The sequence below is a fragment of the Lycium barbarum genome, chromosome 4 (assembly GCF_019175385.1).
Source record: "Lycium barbarum isolate Lr01 chromosome 4, ASM1917538v2, whole genome shotgun sequence".
Classification (NCBI taxonomy): Eukaryota; Viridiplantae; Streptophyta; class Magnoliopsida; order Solanales; family Solanaceae; genus Lycium; species Lycium barbarum.
In genome coordinates this window covers 133,823,607-133,847,644 of record NC_083340.1, presented here as the reverse complement: position 1 = coordinate 133,847,644, position 24,038 = coordinate 133,823,607, and the positions used below count along the sequence as shown (strand labels likewise).

The 24,038-nt window shown below is 40.3% G+C and overlaps 1 protein-coding gene across 2 annotated transcripts; it reads left to right on the top strand.

Annotated features, from left to right (window-relative positions):
* Positions 1–1,630: 1,630 nt before the first annotated feature.
* LOC132636569 (uncharacterized) lies at positions 1,631–21,295 on the top strand. 2 transcript variants are annotated; one of them, XM_060353496.1, is made up of 4 exons: positions 1,631–1,811; positions 2,232–2,291; positions 15,055–15,184; positions 21,009–21,295. In XM_060353496.1, exons 1-4 carry the CDS (start codon positions 1,689–1,691, stop codon positions 21,041–21,043), a joined length of 348 nt encoding a protein of 115 aa, XP_060209479.1. In that variant the 5' UTR covers positions 1,631–1,688; the 3' UTR covers positions 21,044–21,295. The 2 variants fall into 2 exon arrangements, with proteins under 2 accessions (XP_060209479.1, XP_060209477.1); XM_060353494.1 differs by having other exon boundaries at positions 2,226–2,291.
* Positions 21,296–24,038: the final 2,743 nt, after the last annotated feature.

Below are 24,038 nucleotides of genomic sequence, written 5' to 3'. Positions count from 1 at the left end.
TGTGTGTCTATATATATATATATATACATACATGATATACATATGTGTATGTTTGTACACATGCGTATATTCGTGCATACATGTATACGGGGAGGGCATACATGCAAATTTTAACAAGTGGCCAATCAGTAAACAATGTCCATTTAATTGAACATTTTAATTATGACCATGCAAAAATGACCTTAATTGAATTAAGCTATGAAATTTGCTATTTCAATTATGGCCCTAATTAAACTTTCCCACTTGATTGAGTTAATGGCATGACTAATTATGCAAAAAGACATAATTCGCAATTATGACCTTAATTGATTTAAACCATGAATTTGGTTGATTCAATTACGGTCAAAATTTAAAACAATTAAAGGCTAAGTTTGCAATAATGACCTCAATTATGCAAAGTAATTTTTAATTGGGCCATAACTGGACTATTAATTGATCATTTTAATTATAGTCATTTAATGGGTAATTTACAGAATAAATCACAATTAAACGCTGAATTAATTATGATAAATTCTAATAAGTTGATTAAACAAGAATTGAAGAGTAAAATGATTAATTTATTTAATTAACCACATCCCTTGCATTAAACAGAGTAAAATACTTTGCAAATTAACGTTTTAATAACTTAGACAATTAGGTAAATAATTGTGGTAAATTTATGAAATGTGTAAATTAATTTATAATATAATATTTATAGAAAGTATCTTACCTATTAAGAATGGTAAAATATTGTCTGAACAATTTTATAAAATCATTTTGGCTTCTAAAAAATACATATTTCACTCTGTTTGATATCCAAGGACTATGAGTAATTAAAATAAATTATAGAAAGTAAAAAATTAGGTGTCAACACCTACAAGTCAAATGATTTTATAAAATTATTTAGTTAATATTTTTTCCATTTCATCTGGCAAAATAGTTTCTATAATACTATAAATCACTTGGAAACTAATCTGCATATTTTGCAATAATTATGAGATATTTGCTAAATTTAATTAAGGGAATAATTTTAAAAAATATTTATTTGATTGTTTAAATTATCAGAAATCAATTAGCAAACAATTTACTCCGTTTAGTTCAAGAAATTTGATTAAGTAGATAATATAGTCATTTTTACTTCTCAAATGTTAATTTCTGCATAATCAAGTTGCATTGGCAATTTTAAAATCAGTCATGATTGATTTAGATTATTAATTGTAGTTATATTTGTAAATTGCTTATTATGTGTTTAAATACGGCTACAATTGAAAAAAATCAATTGATTAATGAATTAGTGCCATAATTGAAATGACCTATTCTTTGGGTTAAACTCAATTGGGGCTATGTTTGAAATTTGAGTCTATTTACATGAATTAACAATGTTTAATAATTAGAGGATTTAAATTAATAGATCTTTTCTTAATTGTGGTCAGTTATTAAAAATAAGTGTCAGGTTCTTGTGCATATACACATATATACATGTGTATATACATATATATATATATATATATATATATATATATATATGAAGGGCCCATGTTCCTATCTCTTTAAAGCTGGCCAGGCCCGGTCCAACAAGGACCATGACCCGGCCCAATCCATGATTTAAAGGGGTAATACCCCCTTTCTATTTAGTCTCAATACCAAACAACCCCTTAGTACAAAAGAAAGGGTTTCTCTAAGCCATCACTCCGCTTCTCTATCTCCTCATGGTCATCGGCCTGAAAATGGCAAAGACTACACTTGCTTTCGCTCTATGCAGTTGTTGCTCGACTATTTCGAGTAAAGCATTTAATGCTTTACCCTTTCTCCATCGACACACGACTAAACAGGTATTTGATTGCGTTTTTCTCTTATTTTTCTGCAAAGCAACGATCAAATTAGTACATTTTTCTTAATGGGTTTTGTGCTAAGGCGATTTTGAACCCTCGCGCCTCATTGGTTCTCTTACTGTGAGGATGCGTTTGGGTTGACTCAAATCTGAGCTGCACAGTGTTGTATTGTGAGGAACAAGTCTGAAAATTCGACTTGTACCATATCGATTGAATTTAAGGTTTCTCAATTTTTGGGGTTCTATTTATAGAACCCCCAATTTACATTTTACAGAGGCCTGGCAACTGAAATTTCACTCGCATACTCGAAATACTTAAGTTTTAAGAATTCGCTTTTAAGGCTTTAATAGTTCGAGTGAGTTCAAATTTTAAAGTGTTTTTTCTGTGCTTTCTTGTATTGGTTTTGTGGCTGAGTTTGAGGGTAAAAGGAGGCCAGGTTCTTCCAAATTCGATCTCGACAAGCGGCTGCACAACAAAAAGGCAATTTCTCTTTCCTTTTAGTTCATTTTTATTGCATAATGGCAGTTTGTGTGAGTTTATTCTCTGTAGATAGTTATGTCTAGTTTGATTATGTTTAGTATAGCCCTATATGGCTTTGTGGTTGCTTAGTGCGCTAATCAATGCTGTTGTTTGCTGGTCAGTTTAAATTAGTCTTCAAGTCTGCTTATGTGTTTAATGTTTAGTATTATCCATGCCCATATGCTTAGCTTAGTTTGATTTTGTGGTTAACATGCTTGTTATTTGAGCTTAGTTTAAGTTTATGTTTAGTTATATGCAAGTTTAGCTTTACATATTATGCTTTAATTTCATTTGCCTTAGATCCCTGTTGTATGTCTTAATAGGATAAATGTGCAGATTGCAGTGATCACTCATATGTGACTTATAATTCTGTTTTCCTGAACCACTTGACTTTTGCCTTACGTTTTACTTAAAATAGTGTCAGTAATGAGTGAGATTCAGCATATTAGATGTGTAACCCAGTTTTGGATTTGTATGCTTAGTGAGTTCAGAAATATGTGGAAGAGCATGATTAGTTCCTGTAACACTGCCTATTTGGAATTTGTATTGTTAATTTGAGTGAACAGTCAGATAAATATCATGGCAATTTTGGTATCCTGTTTTAGCTAGAATTGCAGTTGAAATGCTTATATGTTTAAATAACATGTTTGTTGGTTTACTTGATATATCTGAGATCTAGATTCACTGCCTGATACTTGATAGCATGGAACCATGTGTAAACTTGTTGGAAAATAGTCTTTGTTTGCTGTAGTTGGAACCTCAAAGTGGTTTTGCTTTTTTAAAAAAGAATTCCAATACTACTAATATGGCATTATTGTCAAATCTTAAAGTTAATCTGCGCATGAATTATTTGGGTTTTGCCTAAACTAAAGTTACATCCTTTACGGCTAAAATTGTCACGACCTATTTTGACTAAGCTGTGCGGGGCACTTACCTTTCCCACCTCGATAAGAGAACCTTCAAACTAGCGATAAATAAAGGCATGAATAATTAAATCAAGCAAGCGGAAATAACAAATATGTAAGTCTCACAATAATTTATATAGTAGAACAAGTGCGGAATAATAATAATACCCTAGGTTCTAGTCTAAGTCATACAAGAGCATCTAAAAGGAATAAATACAAGTTTGGAATAATAATACATAAAACTATCTATAAAACTATCTATGTCTCTGAGTAGGAATAGGACATTAATAATAAAGAAGTCTTCAAGGCGGGGAACGACCGTGCTTACCCTAGAAACTCGGTGCTAATGTTGAAGCGACTATCAGCCACGCGAGACGGAAGCAGACCCAACCTGATACTCTGCATTCATAAAGAAAATGTAGCAAGTGCAGGTCAGTACCAAACAACGGTACTGGTAGGCACCAACGGCCGACTAAGTATAGCTAACACAATTCAGATAATAAAGCAAGATAGGCAATTAAACTAACAAGTATAAATCAAACATAATAGAACCCAAGTATGCGTCAACGCCTAAGCAGAGAGTTTAATCCCAAGTGTGCCAAATCTCAATATATCAAGTCTGAAACCAACATCACAAGTACAACATCAAATCATCTCCAAATCAAGCCGTGATGCAACACAATGCAAAAATGTATGGATGCAATGCAATGCCATGCCATGCATATGCTGTGTACATATGTACTCCGGACGGAAATATCGACATCTCGATAACACAACCCAAGGTGACTCGTGAAGTCTAAGTGCCACCCGTCTCGGATCTTTGCCCAACAGACAGACGGGACCTCAGATCTTTGCCCATGGGGGGTTCTCACCGGTACCACCCTGGGGGACCCGCAGAGTCCATGCACTCACTCAATCCACGATTCCAGAATGAACATCGATATCAGACTCTCAAGTCACTCAAGTAAAAATCGAGCCCAGCTCATCACAGTGTTTCAGCAAGTATCATCAGTATCTCAACAGTATATCATAAAGAATGAGAGTGCATGCAATGCATGCATCCACATCAATAATCATGCTCAATATCACAAGTACCAACAATAGTACGTTAACAATATATCCGAATCACAAGTACCAACAGTGGGTACACCAACAATATATTTGAACCACAAGTACCGAAAGTGGGTATGCCAACAATTTCATAATCAAGATGGAACAACAGATGACAATATCTACTAACAACACATGGCATCAAGCCAACACAATAGATCAATCAATCACAACACAAAGGGATGGCTAGTACCAAACACACAACAGGGCTCAACCTAAGACAATGTCCATCCCAACTTCATACCTGAAGGTTGACATGCTTTCTCCGATGACGTATTCTAAATATATGTTTCTCTATGCGAAATCTTACCAAAGGTAAGCCATAACCTACCTGGATGACCGAACTGCAACCACCAACAACTCACTCTTTTGCCTTGCCTTTTCGTTGAGCCTCAAACCAAAGTAGTCTAGGCATATTCGAAATCTAGATTAGAACTCACGAAGAATGATACTAATATTGCTACCATTCAATTTAGGTCAAATCCAACCCTAGAAATTGGGAAAATGGGCCCCACAAGGTCAAAACGGGAAATTCGGAAGCAAAAATATCAAATTAAGCACTAGGTGATCATAACCCAATCACTAATTGTTGATTTAACTCAAAGTTAGGCCTAATTTTAGATTTCAAGCAAAACCTCCAAATTTGGGTATAAACCCTAACTCTTTGATTCACGATCATCTCTAATAATGGAAGATAAGTGATTAACAACCTTAGATTCATCAAAATTTAGCATAAACCCTATCAATTTCATCATTAATTAGCCTAGATAGAACATTCATCGAAACCCACTTTCAATCTTCCATAACTAAGGAATTATTTAGAGAAAGGGGAATCAATGGTGATTAGGATTAATGAGCCAGTGAAAGGAATAGGGAAAACTTACCACCAAGAATCTTCACTAAAAATCTCCAAGAATAGATCCCAAAAGTTCTATTTTCATAATGGCAATAAATGATAGACTAAGGGCTTATTTAAAATACACTTAATGAAATAACAGGCCCGTTACCGTCACGGTGGTAACAGGGCCACAATGGCAGCAACAACGCACAACAGACCACCGTGGCTCTGGGCCCATAACACTTGGCCGCCCCAACGGTCAACCAGCCGCAACAGCGGCGCCGCTGAGACTACACAGGTGCCGTCAATACGGACACCAGGTACCAGAAATCCCCCAATTTTTCTACATCTCAGTCGAAATCCCGAACCACCCCCGAGGCCATCTGCTCAAAACCCACCTACACAGGTCTACATAAAAATACGCTACGAACGCACCCATGGCCTTAAAATTTCCAATGAAGGTCTCGTTGACCGAGTCAACCCTGAATTTCTCATTTCCAATTTCCCAACCCAAGTCCCAAAATGCATCCGAGTGTATTTAGAACTGAACCAAATATACGCACAAGTCATAAACGACCATCCAGACGTCTCGAAATCTACAAATTTTTGAAAAAGGCCCGTTTATCCAAAAGTCAACTTTCGGTCAACTCTTTTCACTTAAAGCCTATATTTCACAAAAATTATCTGAATCCGATCTAGACATCTCGGGAAGCACGTCAACGGTCCCCTCGGGTCACACGTGAGCTAATAAATGCTAGGGAAAAGGGCAAAAATGTCAAAATGACTATAACGACCAAACGGGTCGTTACATCAGATACTAATTGAGCCGTCGCTTGTCCGCGAGTGAAGAAAGAAAGGAAGCGAGAAATACCCGAACTAGCAAACAACTGAGGATATCGGCTATGCATGTCGGACTCGGTCTCCCAAGTAGCCTCCTCAACAGGCTAGTGCTTCCATTGCACCTTCACAGAAGCAATCTCTTTCGACCTCAACTTCCGAACCTGCCTACCCAAGATAGCAATAGGCTCCTCCTCCTAAGTCAAATTCTCGTCAAGCGAAATAGAATCCCAACGAACAATGTAGGTACCATCGGCGTGGTACTTCTTCAGCATCGAGACATAAAAGATCGGATGAACTCCCGCCAAGCCTGGCGGCAATGCTAACTCATAAACAACATCACCCATTCGGTCAACAACCTCAAAGGGACCAATGTAGCTGGGGCTCAACTTTCCCCTCTTACCAAACCTCATAACACGCTTCATGGGTGAAATTTCAATAGAACCTGGTCATCAAGAGCAAACTCCAAATCCCGGACCTTCCGGCCCGCAGACATCTTTTGCCGACTCTGAGCCGCCAAAAGCTTGGCCTGAATAACTCTCACTCTATTAAGGGACTCACTCAACAGATCGGTACTTCAAGGTCGAGCCTCGAACCTATCAAACCAGCCAATTGGAGATCTACATCTTCTACCATATAAAGCCTCAAATGGCGCTATGCCAATACTCAAATGATAGCTGTTATTGTACGCAAACTCTACCAATGGTAAGTACTGATCCCAATGACCACCAAAATCAATAAGACACGCTTTCAACATGTCCTCGAGCACCTGAATGGCCCACTCGGACTGGCTATCGGACTGGGGATGAAAAGATATACTGCGATCCAATCGGGTACCCAACTCCTCATGAAACACCCTCCAGAGTCGAAAAGTGAAGATAGTACCCCGATCAGATACAATAGAAATAGGAACCCTATGCATCCTCACGATATCCCGAATGTACATCTTGGCAAACTTCTTCGTTGTATAGGAAACCTAAACTGGTACAAAGTGAGCGGACTTAGTCAACCGATCAACTATCACCCAAATAGAGTCAAACTTGCCTAGGGTCTTCGGAAGACCTGTAAAAAAATCCATGGTAATCCTCTCCCATTTTCACTCGAGAATAAGCATCCTCTGAAGCACCGTACCGGGTCGCTGGTGTTCATATTTACCTGCTAATAATTTTCACACTTAGCAACAAAATCAACTATATCTCTCTTGATCCGATGCCACTATTAGTGCTGTCTCAAATCATGGTACATCCTAGTCGCCCCCGGATGAATGGAGTAGCGAGAGCTATGAGCCTCAGAAAAGATCAACTGAATCAAATCACCAACACGAAGAACGCACACATATCTTCTAATCCTCAAAATACCCTCAGAATCAATCACGGTCTCCTTGGCCTCACCCCTCAAAACTCTATCTCGAATCTTGCTCAACTGCGCATCCTCAAACTAATGAGTCCTGATCCGATCAAATAAAGACGACCTCACCTCTATACAAGCCATAATCCTGCCTGGGGCTGAAATATCAATGCGAACAAAACTGTTGGCCAGAATCTGAACCTCCATGGCCAACGGACGCTCAGAAACAATCAATCAAGATAAACTCTCCATACTCACTACCTTGCGACTCAAGGTATCAGTGACCACATTGGCTTTTCCGGGATGATACAGAATAGAGATGTCATAGTCCTTTAGGAGCTCCATCTATCGGCGCTGCCTGGAATTAAGATCTCTCTGGGTAAACACAGGCTGAAGACTACGGTGATCGGTGAAAACCTCACAATGGACACCGTACAAATAATGCCTCCAAATTTTCAAAGCGAAGACTATGGCCAATAACTCCAATTCTTCTCATGAATCTTTAACTGACGAGAAGCATAAGCTATCACTCTAACCTTTTGCATTAACACAGTACCCAAGCCCATACGGGAGGCATCACAATAGACCGCGAAGTCCTTACCCTCCAAAGGTAATGCTAAGATTGGGGCTGTTGTCAAAAGAAGCTTGGGCTTTTGGAAGCTCTCCTCACAATCATCCGACCACTGGAAGGGAACATCCTTCTGAGTCAATCTGGTCAAACATGAAGCAATAGCAGCAAAACCCTTCACAAGCGATGGTAATAGCTGGCCAAACCCACAAAATTACGAATCTCAATAATAGCAGGGAGCCTCGCCCAATCCCTCACAGCCTTAATCTTCTGTGGGTTAACCATAATCCCATCCTTAGACACAACATGGCCCAAGAATGCTACAAACTCCAACCAGAACTCACACTTAGAAAATTTAGCAAACAAGCTATGCTTCTTTAACAACCCAAGAACAGAACGAAGATGGGTCTCATGCTCCTCCATACTCTTGGAATACACCAAGATTTCATCAATAAACACAATCACGAAAGAATTAAGGAATGGCCTAAAGATGCCATTCATTAAGGTCATATGCAGCTAGGGCATTGGTAAGCCCAAAAGACATCACCAGAAACTCATAGTGGTCATATCTCATCCGAAATGTTATCTTCGGAATATCCTCCGCCCTGATCTTCAACTGGTGATAACCTGAACGCAAATCAATCTTCAAAAATATCGATGCACCCTGAAGCTGGTTAAACAGATCATTAATACGAGGCATAGGGCACTTGTTCCGAATAGTGACCTTGTTCAGCTGGCGATAATCAATGCACATCCTCATGGTCCCATCTTTCTTCTTCACGAATAACACAGGAGCACCCCAAGAGGAAACGTTCGGTCTAATGAATCCCTTGCTCAACAAATCCCGTAACTGCTCCTTAAGCTCTCTCAACTCAGCAGGTGCCATCCAGTATAGCATAATAGAATTAGGGCGAGTGCCCGGATCCAAGTTAATACAGAAATCAATGTCGCGATCTGGTGGCATACCCCGTAGATCTGACGGGAATACCCCCGTGAACTCGCTCACAATAGGAATAGACTTGAGGGGTGGAGATGCAACCGTCGTATCACGAACATGAGCCAAATAGGCTAAACACCCTTTACTCATCAAATTTACCTAAGTGTCATACCCCATAAAAGTAACCAAACAAGACCGGTAGACTCGATCAATAATCACATAATCTTCGACTGAAGTAGACACATAAACAGGTATATCTATGCTATCACAAGGCAAATACCAGCCAATGGTATGAAATGCAGATACATACGAATAGGTGGATCCAGGATCAAATAACACAGATGCTATTCTATCACGGACAGAAATGGTACCTGAAATCATAGCATCTGAGGCCTCTGCCTCGGGCCTACCACGGAACGAGTAACAATAGGCTCCACCACGCCCACCCTGAGATCCCCCTCTCGTACTCTAAGAACCACTTCTAGCTAGCTGGGAACCACCTCTAGAACCATGAGAAGCACCGCGGCTTGACTGTGCGTCGCCCTTCAGAGAAGCCCCACCTAGACCACTAGATGGTGTTGGAGTCCTCGGCGGCTGATAATCCTGCTTGGGTCGGGGACATCTCCAAGTAACATGCCCAACCTGTCCACAAGAAAAACAGGTAATAGAAGACGAATGCTGATACAAAAAAGTTGAAGACCCGGATAAAGCAGCCCTGTCTATTGGTCTGGAGAATGAACTTTCAGGAGCTCTTTGCCTGGGTAGCTCATTGGGGGAAGCCTGTAGCGCTGAATGCACAGGATGGCCGGAATATGGTTGATGTGGCCTCGAAAACTGATCGACGCCTCTCGAACTAGAACCACCATAACTCCCAGTCTACCGTGGCCTCTTGTCACCACCACGAAAAACACGGGCCTTAGCGCCCTCAACCATAGAAGCATGCTCGATAATGGACTAGAAGGAAGCTCTCATAGACTCTATCTGAAGACAAGGAATCTGTAGAGAGCCCACTAGTCCCCTAACAAAATGTCTGATCCTATCGGCCTTAGTAGGGATCAAAGGAGTAGAATAACGGGTCAGATATAGAAAGCGGGTCACATAGGACTCCAAAGACATGCCCCTCTACTCAAGATGTAAAAACTCCTCCCTACGCGCCGCTCGCAAAAACCGGGGCACATACTCTTCAATGAAGGCCCGGTAAAACCGAGTCTAAGTCAAGAGAGGGGAACCCTCAGGTCTGCAAGCCACATACCTCCACCATGTCTTCGCGTCACCGCAAAACTGGTAGGACACATAATCAACCCCGTGGGTCTCCACGATCCCCATCCGGTGCAACAACTCATGCATATCTAGAATAAACTCATAATCATCCTCAAACGAAGTACCAGAGAACCTCGACGGCCCTAACTTCCTGAATCTCCCAACAAGGTCCTAATTAGATGCAGTCATAACAGCGCCCTTCATGTCCTAAGATCATCACCAGGAGCGGGTATCGCATGAATGCGATGAGCCATAGCTGCAGCGGGATGTGCTACCCGCATAGGTCCCTGCTCAGGGGTCTGCGCCCCAACCCTATTCTGTGAAACCCCCACCGGGAATAGTAATACCAGCTGCCGCCTGCTGGGCATCAAGATGAATTAAGACTCTAGCCATAGTATCATGTATGGCCTGATCAGAAGTAACCTCAGGCTGTGTCCGTGCTGGGGCCACACCATCCTCTGCGGCCTGGCCTCGATTAGGCTGATACTCGGGCTTAGGAGACAGAGATCTCTCTCAGTGTTGTCCTACCGCAGGAGCCCTGCCCCTGGCTAGGGTAGCCCCGCGGTCTCTCGCTGTCGCTGTCACTCGCCCTCGGGTGCCAGCCGTAGCTGCGGGTTCTGGCACCTAACCTCGAGCCGTAGTAGCTCTAGTCCTCACCATCTGTGAGAGAAGAAATAAGAGTAAGATACCAATTTAATCCTTCCAGATACTAATTAGAATAAAGTAGCACGAAAGAATGAAAGAAAGTGAGATTTCCTAAATGTCCTATAGCCTCTTGCAGCTAAGTACAGAGCTCACCGTACCGATCCACGAGACTCTACTAGACACGCTGTTGTATTATAGACCCGGGAACCTAGGGCTCTGATACCATTTTGTCACGACCTATTTCGACTAAGCTGTGTGGGCACTTACCTTTCCTACCTCGGTAGCGAACCCTCAAACCAGCGATAAATAAAGACATGAATAATTAAATCAAGCAAACGGAAAGAATAAATATGTAAGTCCCACAATAATTTATAAAGTAAGACAAGTGCGGAATAATAATAATACCCCAGGGTCTAGTCTAAGTCATATAAGAGAATCTAAAAGGAATAAATACAAATCTGGAATAATAATACATAAAACTGTCTATGTCTCTAAGTAGGAATAGGACATAAATAATAAAGAAGTCTTCAAGACGGTGAACGACCGTGCTCACCCTGGAAACTCGGTGCTAATGCTGAATCGACTATCAACCACATGAGACGAAAGCAGACCCAACCTGATACTTTGCATTCATAAAGGAATGCAGCAAGTGCAGGTCAGTACAAAATAACGGTACTGGAAGGCATCATCGGCCGACTAAGCATAGCTAAAACAATTCAGATAATAAAGCAAGATAGGCAATTAAACCAATAAGTATAAATCAAACATAATAGAAGCCAAGTATGCGTCAACGACTAAGTAGATCATCTAATCCCAAGTGTGCCAAATCTCAATATATCAAGTTTGAACTCAACATCACAAATACAACATCAAATCATCTCCAAATCAAGCCGTGATGCAATGCAATGCAATAATGTAAGGATGCAATGCATTGCCATGCATATGTTGTATACACATGTACTCCGGATAGAAAATTGACATCTCGGTAGCATAACCCAAGGTGACTCGCGAAGCCTAAGTGTCATCCGTCCTGGATCTTTGCCTAACAGATAGACAGGACCCCAGATTTTTGCCCACGGGGGGTTCTTACAGGCACCACCCAGGGGGATCCATGGAGTCCATGCACTCACTCAATCCATGATTCCGGAACGAACATCGGATATCGAACTCTCACGTCACTCAAGTAAAAATTGAGAACAGCTCATCACGGTATATGATCAAGTATTATCAGTATCTCAACAGTATATCATGAAGAATGAGAGTGCGTGCAATGCATGTATCCGCATCAATAATCATGCTCAATATCACAAGCATCAACACGCCAACGATATATCTGAATCACAAGTACCAACAATGGGTACGCCAATAATATATCTGAATCACAAGTACCAATAGTGGGTACGCCCACAATATATCTGAATCACAAGTACCAATAGTCGGTACGCCAATAATATCATAATTAAGATGGAATAACAAATGCCAATATCTACTAACAACACGTGGCATCAAGCCAACACAATAGAACAATGAATCACAACACAATGGGATGGCTTGTCCCAAAACACACAACAGGGCCCAACCAAAGACAATATCCATCCTAGCTTCATACCCGAAGGTTCACATGCTTTTTCCGATAATATAGGCTTCGCTATGCGAAGTATCAGCAAAGGTTAGCCATAACCTACCTGGATGGCCGAACTGCAACAACCAACAACTCAATCCTTTGCCTTGCCTTTCCGCTAAGCCTCAGAACCAAACTAGTCTAGGCATATTCGAAATCTAGATTAGAACTCATGAAGAATGATATTAATATTGCTACCATTCAATTTAGGTCAAATCCAACCCTAAAAATTGGGAAAATGAGGCCTACAAGGTCAAAACGGAAAATTCGAAAGCAAAATATCAAATTAAGCACTAGGTGATCATAACTCAACCACTAATTGTTGGTTTAACTCAAAGATCGGCCTAATTTCTAATTTCAAGCAAAACCCCCAAAATTGGGTATAAACCATAATTCTTTGATTCAAGAATCCAATCCTAATAATGGAAGATAAGTGATTAACAACCTTAGATTCATCAAAATTTAGCATAAACCCCATCAATTTCATCATTAATAAGCCTAGATAGAACATTCATCAAAACCCACTTTCAATCTTCCATAACTAAGGAATTATTAAGAGAAAGGGGAATCTATGGTGATTAGGATTAATGAACTAGTGAAAGGATTAGGAAAACGTACCACCAAGAATCTTCACTAAAAATCTCCAATAATAGATCCCAAGAGTTCTATTTTCATAATGGCAATAAATGATAGACTAAGGGCTTATTTAAAACACACTTAATGAAATAACAGGTCTTTTACCATCACGATGGTAACGGGGTCGCAACGGCGGCGCCGCAACAGTGCCAATAGACCGTGGCTCTAGGCCAATATCACTTGGCCGCAACAGCAGTGTCGTTGGGACGACACTGGTGCCGCCAATGTGGACACCAAGTATAGAAATCCCTAAATTTTTCTACCTCTCAGTCGAAATCCAGAATCACTCCCGAGGCCATTTGCTCACAACCCACCTACACAGATCCAGATAAAAATATGCTACGAACACACCCATGGCCTCAAAATTTCTACTGGAGGGCTCATTGACCGAGCCAACCACCGATACCGCATTTCCAATTTCCCAACCCAAGCCCCAAAATGTATCCGAGTGTATTGGGAGCCGAACCAGATATACACACAAGTCATAAATGACCACACGGACGTCTCGGAATCGATTGATTTTCAAAAAGGTCCGTTTATCCAAAAGTCAACTTTGGGTCAACTCTTTTCACTTAAAGCCTATATTTCAAAAAAACTGTCTGAATCCAATCTAGACACCTTGGGAAGCGCGTCAATGGTCCCCTCGAGTCACAAGTGAGCTAATCAATGCACGAAAAAAGGGCAAAAATGCCGAAAAGACTACAATGACCAAACGAGTTATTACAAAAATTACTAGGCAACTTGACTTAATTATGACCAAGGCCTTTTTATGCCCCCTCTATGGTCTTATTTTTCAAAACTATAAAGCCTGTACTCTTTGGTCTGTGTTGATTTCTAAATGTTATAAGTCTCATATTGCATTTTTTTCAAGGGCTAAATGCATTTTAAACTTAAACTTAGCATTTGTGAACCTATTTGGTATTCTATGAAGCTCATAACGCATGTTTGAAGTCCTACATCGGTAAAGTATGAGAATGGTATGCTATGTGATCATGTTTGAACCTGTTTGCTTCTTCACTTAATGTATTAGATAAATCAACTGAATGCATGTCCTATGGGACCCTCTGAGTGTTTAAAAACAAGCAAGGGCCTGTGTATATCATGTATAATGTTTGGTATTTATCTTGGGTATCGTTCTTTCTTCTCTGATTCTGTGTGTTTGAGCCTAAGTGCACAACAAAAAATGTGAACTTAAACATATCTTCTTGTTGCTTCTTTCCCTTAGTGTGGTTAAGTGTCACGTCTCAAACAGACGTGAGTGGCACCCATACTAGTCCTACAGTGGGTGAACCAATCCCTTAGCCCATTATCAAGCCAATTCCAATTATTTAAACCTACTAATAAACATTGCTCACGAATAATGGAATACATTTTTTTATTGTAAAATAAACTAAATAGCAAGTGCAGAACTAAGGTATGTGAGGCTAACTCTCAATGTTTGGGAATGTTAATGATTCTCCCTATGCCACGTTCGTTTACAACGTTACCAATTGCCTCCGAAATATAGTTAAGCTTAGTTCCTTGAATAGTTGCAGAACTTCTATTCTCTAGTTTCATAGTTCATTCATGACTTTCATTCTGAATGTTGTGAGCTCAGTACGTAATCAATATAGACTTGTGTTTGATACCCATGAGCCTCGGTCTAGAATACTCAGCATGTTTATAAATAGTTAAAGCTTCAATTCTCATACTTAGATCATGGATACATGTATGAGTGAATCATTGCCCAGTATGTCAGTGTTGTATCTTTCAGCATGATTCTCAGTTCTTTTATGTAAATTGTTTAATGATGAACATCTGTGTTATTGGGCCTAAGGCCGCAGTTATGTATACGTATACTCGGGCCTAAGCTCGCAGCTTGTGCACACATATATATTGGGCCTGAAGCCGCAGATTATTGACTCAGATAAAGAGGTGGTTCCTCATTCAGAACAAGGAGTATTCATATCTTTACTTCCTTATTTCAGTTATCAGTTATCAGCTCAGTTTTAGTTTCAGTGTTTACGATTCTTTCTTTCAGTTGCTTTACATACCAGTGCAATTCAAATGTGCTGACGTCCCTTTTGCCCGGGGCCTGCATCTCGCGATAAGGGTAACGATTTACAGGTTGACGATTCTTCTTGCTAGGACTTTCTCGTATCAGCTGCTTGGTGAGCCCCAGTTCCCTTGTGGCGCTATTATACTTTTCAGTCTTTATAGTAGTTCTATCAGTGAGGTATGCCAGGGGCCTTATCTCGGTAAACAGTTAGTAATTCAGTACTTTTTAGAGGCTTCGTAGACTATGGTCTGATCAGTCAGATATTTAGCAGCTTTTGTGTTAGCCTTGTCGGCTAATTATTCAGACTTTCAGACTTATTCAGTATTTTCGCATTCATGATATTTCAGTCAGACTCTAGTAGATCAGTATGTGTCAGTGTTATTTCCCAGGCCATGATTCGGGGCGTGATAAAGCTTAGTATCCGAGCCTAGGTTTAAGAGTCCTATTGAGTCTATGAAGCCGTGTCCAGTAGGGTCACTCTGACATATGTGTGCGCGCCACACATATAAATAGTTGACCACCAAGACATCTAGGATTGTCTCACTTCTTTTATACTCTAGATCGTGCAGTTAGAACTATGCTTTCAGGAATCCTTCTAACTCGTAAGAATTACGTGTTTTAGAAAATGCCTGCGAAGAGAAAGTACACTACGAGGACTTCAGCTACTAGATAGAGGGATATGACTGATGCTACTCTGGAAGAGAACACCCAGACCCAGGGAGCCACCTCAGTTCCCGCACCCCCACCTGCTACCAGAGGGCCTGCAGAGGTCCCAATTACTCCGCCGCCTAGTGCTTCAGACATGAATGTTAGGGAAGCTATCCAGTTGCTCACCCAGATTGTTGCTACTCAGGCCCAGAGGCAGGTAACAGGTGCTATGGATGGGATGGGCAGTTCCAAGTCCAGGGAATTCCTCAACATGAAACCTCCAGTTTTTACAAGGACCAAAAAGGATGAGGATTCGCTAAATTTCATTGATTACGTTCAGAAGATATTTCGAGTGATGTATGCTAGAGACATAGAGGCAGCAGAGTTTGCTGCATTTCAGCTGAATGATGTTGCTAACACTTGGTATGAAACATGGGAGAAGTCCTGAGGGGAAGATGCTGCCCCTGCGACTTGAAAAGAGTTTGCAGACTCATTTCTTGAACATTTTCTGCCCATTGAGGTTTTGGAAGCTAAGGCTTTAGAGTTTGAGAGACTCATAACAAAAGGAGATGAATGTGAACGAGTACTACCTTAAGTTCTGGCCAAATATGCTCCAGAGATAGTGCATGATATGAGTGCTTGAGTTAGGCGATTTATGTTGGGCCTTATACCCGACTTGCATGGTGATGCTAATATAGCTGCTCAGAACAATAACATGACCATTACTAAGATGGTTGCCTTTTTTCAAAGGAACGAAGACAGGCTGAAAGAAGAAGAGCGGCTCCAGAAGGAGAAGGATAGAGAATTTAGCAAGAGAGCGAAGTCTGTAGGGAATTCCAGCCATTTGGGATCTCAAGAAGGTGGTAATCGCCAGTTCTTCCAGAAACCAAAATCAGGACCTGCTCTATCTTCAGCTAGTGCACCAGTTCAGAGGTCCAAATTTAACAAGGAAAGCTAGAATTTCAAAGCAGCATACTCACAGACGTATGCTAGTGTGGGCTACAGAGTCCCCAATTACCCTACTTGCAACACGTGTGGTAAAAGGCACCCAGGGGTGTGTCGTTAGGGCATAAATAGTTGCTTTAGGTGCAGTTAACGGGGCCACTTCTTGAGGGATTGTCCATCAGCAAGGCAGAATAATAGAGGTAACGTGGCTCAGTCCACAAATTCAGCAGCTCCTCGCAATTCTCAGGCCCAATAGGGGCGTGGTGCAGCGAAGTCCGATAATGTAGGCAGTGGCCAAAACTGTCTGTATGCGTTGTCAAGCCGTCAGGATACAGAGGCTCATGGAGATGTTGTCACAGGTATGCTAACAGTCTTCACCTTTGATGTTTATGCTCTTATAGATACATGATCCACTCTATCTTATGTAACCCCATATATTGCTAAGAAATTTGGGATAGAACCAGAAAAGTTGTGTGAACCTTTCGAAGTGTCCACTCCAGTTGGGGAATCAGTTATAGCTAGACGTATTTATAGGGGTTATCCAGTCAAAGTGTATCATTGCTTTACTGTAGCAGACTTAGTAGAATTGGAGATGGTAGATTTTGATGTAATCATGGGCATGGATTAGTTAGAGTCTTGTTATGCCACAGTGGTTGTAGGACCAAGATAGTATGTTTTGAATTTCCTGGTGAACCAGTCTTAGAATGGAAGGGCGATGCAGTAGCACCTAAGGGTAGGTTTATTTCCTATCTTAAAGCCAAAAAGATGAACTCTAAAAGGTATATCTACCATCTAGTTCGAGTTAGGGATGCAAATTTCCAGACCCCCACTCTCCAGTCCATACCAATGGTAAATGAGTTCCCAAAAGTGTTCCCTTAGGATCTTCCCGGAATCCCTCCTGATAAGGAGATTACTTTGGAATTGATCTATTTTTCGGCACTAAGCCGATATCTATTCCGCCTTATAGAATGGCTCCCGTAGAGTTGAAGGAGTTAAAAGCCCAGTTGAAAAATCTTCTAGATAAGGGATTTATAAGGCCAAGTGTCTCACCTTGGGGAGCACCGGTCTTGTTTGTCCGAAAGAAGGATGGGTCTCTGTGTATGTGTCTTGACTATCGTCAGTTGAATAAAGTCACTATCAAGAACAAATACCCTCTTCCCAGAATAGATGATTTATTCGATCAACTGCAGGGTGCCCATTGCTATTCCAAGATTGACCTCAGATCAGGATACTATCAGTTAAAAGTTAAGGAAGCTGAAATTCCTAAATCATTTTTCAGGACTCGTTATGGGCATTTCGAATTTTTGGCAATGTTGTTTGGTTTGATGAATGCACCAACAACTTTCATGGACCTTATGAACAGGGTCTTCAAGCCTTATCTTGATTTGTTTGTTATTGTGTTTATTATTGATATCCTGATTTATTCCCGTAGCGAGACTAATCATGCAAAACATCTCAAAATCGTGTTGCAGACACTGCAGGATCGCAGCTATATGCGAAATTTTTTAAGTGTGAATTCTGGTCGAAATCAGTAGGATTTTTGGGCCATGTCATCTCAGACGAAGGCGTGAAAGTGGACTTTCAGAAAATAGAGGCAATGAAGAATTAGCCTAGACCCACCTCAGTATTCGATATAAGAAGTTTCTTTGGTTCTAGAAGGCTATTACAAGCATTTTGTAGAGGGATTTTCCTCTATCTCGTCCCCTTTGACTAGACTGACTCAGAAGAAGGTCAAGTTTCAGTGATCAGACGCTTGCAAGAAAAGTTTTGAGGAGTTGAAAAAGAGGTTGACTTCAGCTCTAGTCTTGGCGCTACCAGAGGGAACCGAAGGGTTCGTGGTGTATTGTGATGCTTGAGGAGTTAGTTTTAGATGTGTTTCAATGCAACATGGCAAGGTTATAACTTATGCGTCCAGACAGCTTAAGCTTCACGAGAAGAATTATCCGACTCATGACCTTGAGTTAGCAGCCGTGGTATTCACGCTAAAGATTTGGCGCCATTATTTGTATGGAGTGCATTTGATATTTTCACAGATCACAAGAGTCTACAATATATTTTCAAGCAAATGGAGCTGAATCTTAGACTAAGAAGATGGCTCGAATTGTTTAAGGATTATAATGTTGATATCCTCTATCATCTGGGGAAAGCAAATGTTGTTGTCGATGCTCTCAATCAGCGTTCTATGGGGAGCTTAGCTCATATTGAGGCAGACAAGCGAACTATGACAAAGGAAGTCTACAACTTAGTAAGCCTAGGAGTTCAACTTCTAGACTCCAAAGATGGTGGCGTTGTTGTTCAGAATGGGGCTGAATCCTCCTCAGTAGCAGAAGTGAAGGAAAAATAGTTTAGTTATCCCTACCTATTGCAGCTGAAGAAGGGAATTCACAAACACAAGACTACGACCTTTGAACAAGGGGGAGATAATGGTACTTTGAGGTACAGAGGCAGACTATGCGTTCCAGACAAAGATAGGCTCAGAGATCGGATTATGTCTGAAGCTAACAATTCCAGGTATTCTATTCACCCAGGTTCCACAAAGATGTATCATGATCGTAAGGAGATTTATTGGTGGAATGACATGAAGAAGAACGTAGCAGATTTTGTGGCTAAGTGTCCAAATTACCAGGAAGTGAAAGCCTAACACCAGAGGCCTGGTGGGTTGGCTCAGAACATAGACATTCCCATCTGGAAATGGGAGATGATAAACATGGATTTCATAACAGGTTTACCTCGCTCTTTTCGAAAGCATGATTCGATTTGGGTGATTGTAGATCAACTTACCAAGTCAGCTCACTTCTTGCCAGTGAAGACTACAGATTTAGTAGAAGATTATGCCAAGTTGTATATTCAGGAAATCATCCAATTGCATGAGACTCCTTTGTCCATCACTTCAGATCGTGGTGCCCATTTTACTGCAGACTCTTGGAAATCTTTTCAGAAAGGATTGGGCATAAGGGTGAACCGCAGCATAGCTTTTCATCCTCAGACAGATGGCCAGGCAGAGCGTGCTATTCAAAATCTTGAGGACATGTTGAGAGCATGTGTCCTAGATTTCAAAGGTAATTAGGATGACCATTTGCCTCTTATTGAGTTTTCTTGTAATAACAGTTACCACTCTAGTATCCAAATGGCACCGTTCGAGGCCTTGTATGGGCGAAATGTAGGTCGCCAATTGGTTGGTTTGAGGTTGGTGAAGCAGAGATGTTAGGGCCAGACTTGGTCTATCAGGCTATGGAGAAAGTCAAGTTGATTTAATACCGTTTGAAGACGTCTTAGAGTCGCCAAAAGTCCTATTCAGACGTACGGCGTAGAGACTTGGAGTTCTAAGTTGATGATTGAGTGTTTCTGAAAGTTTCGCCTATGAAAGGCGTTATGAGATTTGGGAAAAAGTGGAAGCTTAGTCTCCGCTATATTGACGAAGTTCATGGGAGACCCGTCTTTAGTTGTTCCTACAGAAATCACAGGGTTTAAAGATAACCTGTCTTATGAAGAGATCCCAGTGGCTATTCTTGATCGTCAAATCCGCAAATTGAGAAACACCATTAAAGAAGATTGTGGAGCTTTATGCCCACCAAGTGTTTGATAAAATGCTTAGCTGACCAAAACATGGATATTATTGCTAATATGGAATCTCTTTGACTCGTGTTACTATAGATTAAAGTTGAAAAGGTTGACGAACATTGTATTACGCTCAAAGACCAGAATTAAGGTATGTGAGGTTAACTTTCTACGTTTGGCAATTGCCTCAAAAATATAGTTAAGCTTAGTTCCTTGAACAGTTGCAGAACTTCTATTCTCTAGTTTCATAGTTCATTCATGACTTTCATTCTGAATGTTGTGAGCTCAGTACATAATTAATATAGACTTGTGTTTGGTACCCATAAGTCTTAGTCTAGAGAATACTCAGCATGTTTATAAATAGTTAAAGCTTCAGTTCTCATAATCAGATCATGGATACATGTATGAGTGAATCATTGCCCAGTATGTCAGTGTTGTATCTTTCAGCATGATTCTCAGTTCATTTATGTAAATTGCTTAATGATGAACATATGTGTTATTGCGCCTAAGGCCGCAGTTATGTATATGTATACTAGGGCCTGAGGCCGCAGCTTGTGCACATATATATATTGGGCCTGAGGCCGCAGATTATTTACTCAGATAAATAGGTGGTTCCTTATTCAGACCAGGGAGTATTCATATCTTTACTTCCTTATTTTAGTTATCACTTATCAGCTCAATTTCAGTTTCAGTATTTACGATTCTTTCTTTCAGTCGCTTTACATACCATGCAATTCAAATATGCTGACGTCCCTTTTGCCCGGGGCCTGCATCTCGCGATGCAGGTAACGATTTACAGGTTGACAATTCTTCTTGCTAGGACCTTCTCGTATCAGCTGCTTGGTGAGCCCCAGTTCCCTCGGGGCGTTATTATACTTTTCAGTCTTTATAGTAGTTCTGTCAGTAAGGTATGTTGGGGGCCTTGTCCCGGTAAACAGTTAATAGTTCAGTACTCTTTTGAGACTTCGTAGACTATAGTCCAGTCAGTCAGATGTTTAGCAGCTTTTGTGCTAGCCTTGTCGGCTAATTATTCAGACTTTTAGTCTTATTCAGTATTTTTGCATTCATGATATTTTAGTCAGACTTTAGTCGATCAGTATGTGTTAGTGTTATTTCCACAGTTAGTATGTTTGATATCACATGTTGATTCAGCCAGCCAGTTGGTTCCCTCGATCACATGCAAATAGGCACCGAGTGCAGTGTTACGCCCAGGCCATGGTTCGGGGCTTGACAGAATGGCTCAAGAACACGTATGAAGTCAACATCAATGACGTATAACTAAATAACACAAGTCACAATAAGACCCACCAATAATCTACTTAATGATAATATAATATGAAGTTATCTCAATCGGTCTCTGAAGGGTATATATGAATACCTTACTTGCAACGGTCTCAAGAATACAATTCAAGTTTATTAACCTCAACAATGGAGAAACACTTCATACATAATCATACAACTAACAACAATCACCCAAACTCCATGTCCGAAGTCCTAGACATGTTTTCTCCCATAGATTCTACGACATATACAATCTACTAATCAAAGTTTAACTCAAGTAAAATGTAACCTACGTCGAAGCCGAACTAGAATAGTGCAATCACTCCTCAATAGCCTTTCCTTTCCTCAAAGCTTCGGAACGTTCAAAGTCTAGAATTATAATTCTAAATAAGTAAAGTATATCAACTTAACAATAACAAATTGGGGATGACAATCCCACCAATTCTACCCTTAATCAAATGGGTTAATTATCCTTAGGATCATAATCATCCTAATGCTAGTCTCAAGCATCATATTGAATCAATTAATGGGTTCTTTAGTCATTTCAACCCTACAAATTTGGTTTTAGCCGAAGTTCCCATTTTAATTAGAATCCTAGGTCTCAACAACTAATTTCCATCATTGAATATCCAATTCTCATGCTATGAAGTGATAATCTCTACTCTTAGATGATTAAACAACAATAAGCAACAATAAATAATAACCCATTAATATTCTAGGGTTTCATGAACTTAGGTGTTCTAACCTTTCAATTCTTCCCCAAGTAGCCTTTATTTGGTGCTAGGAGTTAATACAATTGAAAAACTACCGAGAGTAATTGTGGAAAGTTACCTTGATGAGGAATATGGACCTTGACTTAGAAAATTTGCCTCAAGGTTTCTTGAGAACTGTTTTTGGAGTTATGTGAGGAGTGGGGTTGAAATAAGGTATTTAATCTCGGGTTTCTGACTTAATGAGGACCGCTGTAGAGGTCCCTGCTTCGCTGCAGCGAGAAACACCCTCGCTGTAGCGAGCATTTGAAGTTTCGACCTTTCGCTGCAGTGAGGCCCCTCCTTGCTGCAGCGGTCTCGTGGCAGTGGAAATTCTCCCGCTGCAGCGATGCAATTTAGGCAGTGAGCACGAAATTTTCTACATTTTATACTTAGTTTCTCAAAATCATTCTAAGACCCTATGAAGACAAGCCAACAAACAAATCAAGTCAAAGACACATCACAAAGTCACTTATAAGTCACAAAATACATCATAAAACACCCCCCATTTATTTAGGACAGCTTATTCCTAACCTCGGAAAAGTACTAGTAAGGGTAGAATGATAAAGTTATGCATAACAACCAAGCAGGTCATTACATTAAGTCTCTCTACGAATATACCCTAATATACAGGATGTACTCAGTTCACATATACAAGTATATGGTGGCTGGTATGTTAGTATATAATGGTCTCTTACCTGTATGCACTTTATAAAGATGGTTGTTGTTGAGTTCTTGTTTGTGGTATTGGTCCTATTTGCTCTTCATGGGTTGTTGGGCTTTTCTCTTTATATGCCCTAGTGGACTCGTATAGTCTCAGGTGGCTTATTATGTTCTGAGTTTGGTTTGCACCATTTCGTTTGGGCCCAAGGCCTCCTTAATATTTCTGCCTGCTCCCATGTGCATTTATACCCTTAGTTTATTTAAAGCATGAATTATGTGTGCCTTAGTCCAATTACTTAGACGGATACTAATCCTTATTTTCTTGCCATGTTCTATGTGATTCAATCCCGGGCCACTAGGGTCGTTCCCTACATTAAACCTTGTTGGGCCAAAGGCCCAATAACACTTCATCGAGTCCGTATGAGAAAAAGGGAAGTTGATATTTGGTTTGAAGACCCAATTATGGGTGAAAATAGTAACTGGTGGGCTTAGGTAGGCCCACCAGCCTAAACTTTCTCCCTTTTTTTCCACATACTTGTAAAAAAACACTTGCAGATATTGAAACCCCTATGTATGTTTAGAACTTAGGAAATAACACTTAGTATTTTACGAAGTCGCCTAAAATTTTTTTTTCAAAACTCGGTTAATGTAACTTTGCATGAAAATTGACAATTAATTTGGACTAATAATTAATTTCGGGCCTTCTGCCCTTTAACCAAAATTTGGAAGTTTATTTTGGGCCTCAAGCCCGCCGCCATAACCAAGAACTGCTTATTGAGACTAAAAAATAATGAATTTGGGATGAAGAGATGAAAAATGTGGCTTAAGGACTGTTTGGATGATGAATCTATCTTGATAAAAACATTTCAAATATTTGGGCAAAATTCTGAAAATTAGGAGTTGAGAACTCGGGATATTTTTTAAACAGAAATGGACCCTTTTGACTTAAACATTTTGATTGTGGGCCGAAAGCCCAAAAACTTATGGACCAAAAACAAAGGGAGATTCACTTGGACTAAGTTGAGATAAGATGGCTTTGGGTATGAATATAAGTTGACACGTTGAGCTTCAAAAATGGATAAAAATGAGCTTGAATAAACTTTCTTTCTTCACCATATATAT